The sequence below is a fragment of the Aethina tumida genome, chromosome 1 (genome assembly GCF_024364675.1).
Source record: "Aethina tumida isolate Nest 87 chromosome 1, icAetTumi1.1, whole genome shotgun sequence".
NCBI lineage: Eukaryota > Metazoa > Arthropoda > Insecta > Coleoptera > Nitidulidae > Aethina > Aethina tumida.
In genome coordinates, this window is record NC_065435.1 from 56482671 (window position 1) to 56489872 (window position 7202).

General features: G+C 31.0%; 2 protein-coding genes across 3 annotated transcripts; one reads left to right on the forward strand and one right to left on the reverse strand.

Moving 5' to 3' along the window:
* The first annotated feature begins 783 nt into the window (after positions 1–783).
* On the forward strand, positions 784–4948 carry LOC109602605 (cystathionine beta-synthase). The gene is made up of 7 exons (XM_020019025.2): positions 784–1019; positions 1121–1227; positions 2845–3194; positions 3257–3804; positions 3870–4004; positions 4061–4248; positions 4330–4948. The coding sequence occupies exons 1-7, from the start codon at positions 847–849 to the stop codon at positions 4407–4409; spliced, it is 1581 nt and encodes a 526-aa protein (XP_019874584.2). The 5' UTR covers positions 784–846; the 3' UTR covers positions 4410–4948.
* A 224-nt stretch (positions 4949–5172) lies between these two features.
* LOC109602590 (translin-associated protein X) lies at positions 5173–6512 on the reverse strand. Of its 2 annotated transcripts, none has more exons than XM_020019014.2 (5): positions 6408–6512; positions 6165–6243; positions 5890–6109; positions 5552–5838; positions 5173–5500 (listed from the first exon to the last, which is right to left on the reverse strand). In XM_020019014.2, the coding sequence occupies exons 2-5, from the start codon at positions 6178–6180 to the stop codon at positions 5202–5204; spliced, it is 822 nt and encodes a 273-aa protein (XP_019874573.2). In that variant the 5' UTR covers positions 6181–6243; positions 6408–6512; the 3' UTR covers positions 5173–5201. The 2 variants fall into 2 exon arrangements, with proteins under 2 accessions (XP_019874573.2, XP_019874565.2); XM_020019006.2 differs by having other exon boundaries at positions 6311–6458.
* Between the last annotated feature and the right edge of the window lie 690 nt (positions 6513–7202).

Consider the following 7202-nt stretch of genomic DNA (forward strand, 5'->3'; position numbering starts at 1 on the left):
TCCTATACGGTGCCAAGGAATGGAAATCTGGAATAAGAAAATTTTTTAGGAGGACGATGAATATATTTTTTATCATCCGATCTTGTTCTATTGAAAATGAATTCACCACTCCAGAGTACACCTCGCCAAAATACTGGATGATAATTGATACACTTTTTGCAAACTTTTAGGCTTGTTCGAATATTTTTCTTTGATACCAATCCTTTGCTAAAATATATCCTTGCAAGTTTTGTTCATTTAGTCGATATCGATATATTATTATCCACTTTGGTATTTAAAATTTGAATATTTGTGTTAAATATGCAAAAATATTTTTAAATCATTTACATAAATTTAAATCAAATTATTTATTATTATAAAGTTTTGTGTTAAAAGGTTCTGAGAATTAGATATAACTGATATTTTAATGTTTAAAATCATTAAAAAAATAGAATAAAATGAAATGAAATGAAACTTTTAACAAATCTTTGTGACCTCTTTTGAGATAAAAAACTTTTGCAATTCACCAGGAATCTATAAAGCTGTTGACAACAACGTATTGTTTAAAATAGATATTGAAGCACTCATTTACTGCTATTAATTTCATCACCAATAGTTTTTTATGCTCGTTAATTTGTCTACAAACAAGAACGAATATGTTGCATTAAAGTTACAATACTTTCCCGCCAAAAACAAACACTTGCCCGTGCTTGCCCACCCCGCAACAGGTATGTAACAAATGCAGCGGCAACATTGCGCCGAAATTTCGGTTCGCAACTAACTTCCCGAATGTTTAACATAACCACGCTAACGTCAGTTGGTGCGGCACGTTTGTTTTTTTCTCGCTGATACAACACGAGCCTTGCGATGTCCGAAGTACCAAAGAACCAGTGTGACAGTGAGAAAATCAAACAGCTGAAAACGAACCTGTCGTTTTGGTCGCCGCTGAACAACGGTTTCACCGTGCCCGACAATCCGTCGAAATGCACGTGGCACAAGAAGGCCTGTCCTGCCACCAGCCCTCACAGAACACAAGAATGGTATGGGTGTGCGGTAACTATTACTAAACTGGTTAATTGTTTTTGCTAAGTGCAACAAGGAGTGTGACATACATAATTTACCTTCTTCAATCATTTTTCAGGAGGCGCTCTTCAAAAGTCCTCGCTGATGTGTTAGCTGCCATCGGCAATACACCCATGGTTAAACTGAATAAAATTCCCAAAGATTACGGTCTTCTGTGCGATGTTTGTGAGTATATAATTTAGAAAAATTAAACTTGAGAAATTCAATTTTGGTTACTTATTTAGTTTAATACTTTAATATCGAGACAAATTTGGTTTAGAAGTTTTGAGTGTGTATTACGTATTTATCTATTTTATGTACGTATTATAAAATTATATTAGTTGTGGAAATTTTAATAATGACAAAATCAGCAGTATATTGGTATGTAAGTATGTGATATATCCATATAAAATTAATATACATTTATTTAACTTTTTAATTATATTTTATTTGGTACTGGGCAGTATGTAAAATTAAGTCTAGTAATATTTTTTATTCAATTTTACTCCTATAAAATAAGTAATGATTATTATGAATCTATAATAATATAAAAATCATTTCATCAATTGATATAAAAGTTAAATGTAAAGTTTATGTGTGATTTATACTTCATAAAAATTTAAATTGTTTTGCTAAAAATAGTTGTTATCAATATTAGAATGTTTGCATGCAATAACATTTTAGATTTTCGTAAAAACTAATATTATTTTTTAAATAATGTTATCCATTATCCAAGTACTTGTTTCGACAGTAAATTTGGATTTGAGTGCTACACATAGATAATTGGTAAAAATTATTATAAATTTGTAGTACTAATTGTAATCATAAACATACAAATATTTAGTTTAATCCAAATGTACTAAATAAAATTATAACTAAACTATTTTAAGTTTGTTTGCACACGGAATATATTGGGCATGTTACTTACATTTTTTTTTAATGGGTGACATCCTGTATAATACCTTCCAGAATCTATAATATCCTTTATTATAATAATAAAAAATATTCCAATATAGTAAATAAATTAGGTTTTTAATTCAAATGTATAATTTTTTAATATGTCTAAATAAAATATAACATAATATAGAATATAACAATATCAAATGCAACAAAAAATACCTTTTATCTTAGTAATATTATAAAAATGATAAAAGGTTAAAGTCCTAATGTAATTATTTTTGCAATAATTAAGAATATTTTCGTCCCAATATCACTGATATAACGTAATAATGATTTTAATTACTCAATACCAGATAACTTATACGTTATTAACCAATTCATATCGTGGTTATATTAAAATAGAATTCATAACGTCATTACTTTTGGTTTCAAAATTCCCCATTTAGTAATTATTTTTTTTAAAATATATCCTATTATTTTTTACATTGCTCTTAGAAACTGAGCATCTTAAACACCAGGGTTATCATAATACCTATTTGTTATAAAAATTTGCAAGTTTTATCAGAGGTATTATGCAATTCGTTCACAATATTTATTCAGTTCTGACACTTTTTAAAATATTTTTGATAAATTTATTACAAAGGCAAATATTATTTAATTGATAGTATCCTTTCTTAAAATTGAGTAATATGATACACATATGTTTACTGATTATCATTTTGATATGTTTAAGAAAGTAGATATCGATTATTGATTTTTTCAAGGATGTGTACAAAAATACGTGGCACCCACATTAAATTGTTTGGAAAAATACAAATTCTTTAATTGTATGGAGTTTTCATAAAAATATCTATTTATAGATTTGTAATACGGATTCTTCAATATACTTTTGTTTCTTTTTAGATGTGAAATGCGAATTCTTCAATCCAGGCGGCTCTGTGAAGGACCGCATCGGTTATCGCATGGTAGAGGACGCCGAAAAACAAGGCATCCTCAAACCAGGGTATACCATCATCGAACCGTCGTCTGGTAATACGGGAATAGGCATCGCCCTCGCCGCCGCCGTCAAAGGTTACCGCTGCGTGATCGTGATGTCCGAGAAAATGTCCAATGAAAAGGTGTCGGTTTTGAACGCGCTGGGCGCCGAAATTGTCCGGACGCCCGTCACCGCCGATTCCGACGCGCCCGACGGCATGTTTGGAGTTACGTATAAGCTGAAGAACGAGATTCCCAACTCTGTTATCCTCGATCAGGTAAATTTCTTATAATTTTTCGCCAATTGTTGCTTTACGAATATCGTAATCGTAACTTTCAGTATTCGAATCCGGGCAATTCTTTGGCTCACTACGACACCACGGCTGAGGAGATTTTGGATCAGATGGGCAAAGTTGATATGGTGGTTATCGGTGCTGGCACCGGTGGTACCATTACGGGCATAGGTCGCAAACTAAAGGAAAAGTCTCCTAATACTATTATTGTTGGCGCGGATCCGGATGGCTCGATCTTGGCTCAGCCTGATAATCTCAATAAAGCCGGTGCCGGTTTTTACGAGGTTGAAGGCATCGGATACGATTTTATTCCCACTGTTTTGGATAGGTCAGTGGTGGATGTGTGGATCAAAACCAACGACAAAGAGTCGTTGCCGTTGGCCAGGCGTTTGATCCGTGATGAGGGTTTGCTTTGTGGTTCTAGCAGTGGAGCCAATGTTTCGGCAGCCATGCAGGCCGCTAAAGATTTGAAACCAGGCCAAAAAGTCGTTATTATTTTACCAGACAGTATTAGAAACTACATTACCAAATTCATTTCTGATCAATGGATGGAAGCTAGAAACTTGCAGCCTTGTGTTAACACAAAGAATCACTGGTGAGATTGTTGTATTCAGATGTGTGCCAACATGTATTATTAATTATTTAATTTTCTTTTCTAAGGTGGTGGGATGTTCCAGTTACAAATATACCTTTGGAGAAGCTCCAAACTGCAACTCAGAGCATGACATGTGAAAGGGTTCTCAATATAATGAAAAAGTTGGGAGTAGATCAAGTACCGTTTGTCGATAGCAATAAGTAAGTCTTTGAATTCAGGTTTTGTAACGTATATTAATGTTTTACAATGATTCCAGTTCTATTATTGGAATGGTAACTCTGCAAAATTTGATGAACGGACTTATTTCGGGAAGAGTGCAATCCAATGAAAGCATTGAAAAAATCGTCATAAGAATATATCCTAAATTATATAACACTGCAAATTTGGGTGTTGTTTCTAGAGTGTTAGAAAAAGAAGCATATGTAGTTATTTTGGAAAAGCATGGTAAGTTTTTAATAATTATTAATTGTTAGATAATTTAATATGTATGTATGTAAGTGGTTGATTCATTATTACGACTTTTAGGTGCAACAGACAAACCATGCGGAATAGTCACTGCCATTGACTTACTTCAATTTATATCTCAAGCTAAGCCTTCCGTTTGAATATTCGCACAAATTTATTAGAAACACGTTTCTCTTTGTGCATTTATTAAGCACGAAATTTTAAATGTATAATATTTAGAGGATTTTATTGCTTTTGGTGTTCTTTAAAAGTTCCTTAACGCATTTATAGAGTCTTTTATATCAACTTTAAATAGTTCAAATTTTAAGAAGATGTTTATAAATATATTTATAAAGGACTCTTTAATATATCTACAAATTTGTCTTATGTTTGTACATATCATTGATAGTAAATGTAACATTTGAAAGTGTACATTACAGTCACGCAACTTCTACCTTTTTGGTTTAGATCATCATCTTACAACCTTGTATAATTTCTATATTAACCATGTGAAGTCAAATATTCCATTTATTAATTGTACATACAAACAAGTTTGATAAAATTGAAGATATTTAAAGAAACCTTAAGAGCAAACCATCGTCAATTAAGTATATATGTATGTGAACTGATTTATTTTATGGTGTTTACATTTTTAAACTGTGACATACTAAGGAATCTCTTTAATAAATGGTTTTAGAAATCGGGTTGTTTTTGTTATGAAGTAATAATAATAAAATTTTGGAATAACAAATATTTATAAATATATTTTTTGTTTTTCATATAATAATAAATATTCTACATTCAAGAGATTAGTTGCATCCTGTGTTCCTCAACATTGTAGTTACACAAATTTAACAATTAGGGCTGGATCAACAGTTTTTTATTATTGTGCTTCTGAAGTAGGAACAAATAAAAGGTTGTTAATTTGTGTGAAGATTATTAAAAATATATTTCTAAAAAAATCCTTCATCCTCTTCAACCTCAGAAGACTCTATTACATTTAATAACATGTGTTTTGGAATTTCTTGTCCCCTGATTTCAAGATTATAGCATACAAGTTCCATTTTAGATAAACTCTGTCTTAAAACATAAGCTTTTCTACCAATTTCTTTATATCCAGTGTTTACCATTCCCAGGAATCCAGTATTAATTGCCTTAACAAAATTACACATTTTTGAACATTCACCAACATTCCCTCCTGTTAGAACATTAATACATCTTCTCATCAATTCTCCAGTTAAATCACCAATTCCTATAAACTTATTTTATAAAAACACGTTTTAAATTATAATATAGTATTTACCCAAAATAAAATCCAGTTGAGTGAACAATAAACTAAATTCCCCGTTATCGTCGTCTTTGTATTGGAACAAATTATTAAAAGAGTTCCAATCTCCTATACTTTCATTTTTTATGAATTGATAGAATGTATAAGCTTCGATGAATTCCTGTATACCACCTGTAAATGCCTTGTGATACATGTAAGGATCGTGTCCCTTCAACTCCAAAGCAATCATTTTAAAATTGGTGTCTATTAGTCCATCCAATCTGCTCTCTATGTCTTTCAGCAGAGTAGCCTTCTTGCTTTCACTATAAAACAATCATTAGATTTAGTATTTAAATGGGTGGTCATTGCCTTACAGTTCTATGTTAACATTGTGCAACGAAAAGATTATCCTTTTGCTTTCTATGGTTATGTCTCTGCTGAGTTTCACTATTCTTTCGTATCTGTCATGCTTTTCATCCAATTCGGCACTAAATGCGCGAAACATTTTTATAACAGGGTTAGATTCATCAATGTTTTCTAAAGTCTCCCTTGCTTTATCACCTACAGCAGGTTTGTATTTTCGGTACTTTGAACCTGAAACGTAACTGGGTAAAATAGGGCACACCGCCTTTGTTCTAGCATTTCTTACCTTTATTCGAATTCATATTTGTTTGTTTACAATATCAGTGTAGCATAATTTAATTCAGTACTTGCGCTATTGTAGAGGCCTGTAAATGTAATTCGCAGTGTTAGTCTGTAGGCACATGATCAGATAATGTATAAACTACAAAATACCTAACAATATAATTTATTTTAGTTAACCCGAATACCATATAATATAATAGACACAAAAGAGTTGTTTACACGATCGGCGACAAATCTGCAGTTATACCTTGAGGACTATAATCGCTTGCGCAGTATTGCGAATGTGAGGCGGAGTTAAACCAGTGGCAGAGTATGAACAAGAGAAAGGGAATTATTCATCAACATTGTAAGCGATCTTTTGTGCCACAAATTGTGGTACGATATCAGAAGAAGAAGATAATAATACTGTAATTCGTAACAATTTTTTGTGATCTGTGATTCATAGAAATCCTATCTCAAATATGAATTTGATTTTTTGTCAAATAAAATCTATATATATATATATATATATATATATATTAATATTTTTGGATATAGATATCAAATAGTAGCTATAATTATAGTAACTTATTAAAATGTATTAAAAATATGAACAGTTCGACTTGAATTGGATTTCAGTTTATGTATTGTGTATTTTATTTTCTGGTATTGTTAACTCCACTATGCATCTGATCAATTTTATTCTATTCTAAAAGGAACAGCGTATATTTTTTTATTTTTCGTTGGACAAAATTATACAATTTTTTACTTTATAATATTTGAATGATGTGTGTCGATTCGGTCGATGATTTACCACAGGTTTTTTGCTTGTTGTCTAACGAAAAATAAAAAATGTGCATATTAAAGAAATTAAATTGACCAGCTGTTTAGTGGATACAATTATAACAGAAGAAACAATAAGCTTTACATATACTGCCATCCAATTTAAGTAGTAGTATATTTTTAATATATTTTAATAAGTTCCTATTTTTATGGCCACTATTGTATATATTAATTTTTTGAGGTTAGGTTTATAACACTTTATTTTTACTACTCCTTTTCC

Bases quoted from the DNA above. Each gene is read 5' to 3' on its own strand.
- LOC109602590 (XM_020019014.2), bottom strand. The intron at 5,839-5,889 runs GTAAGGCAATGA...ATTGTTTTATAG, and splicing joins CACAATGTTAACATAGAACT to TGAAAGCAAGAAGGCTACTC. The intron at 5,501-5,551 runs GTAAATACTATA...ATAAGTTTATAG, and splicing joins TCAACTGGATTTTATTTTGG to GAATTGGTGATTTAACTGGA.
- LOC109602605 (XM_020019025.2), top strand. From the start codon at position 847: ATGTCCGAAGTACCAAAGAACCAGTGTGACAGTGAGAAAATCAAACAG. The intron at 3,195-3,256 runs GTAAATTTCTTA...CGTAACTTTCAG, and splicing joins ACTCTGTTATCCTCGATCAG to TATTCGAATCCGGGCAATTC. The intron at 3,805-3,869 runs GTGAGATTGTTG...TTCTTTTCTAAG, and splicing joins GTTAACACAAAGAATCACTG to GTGGTGGGATGTTCCAGTTA.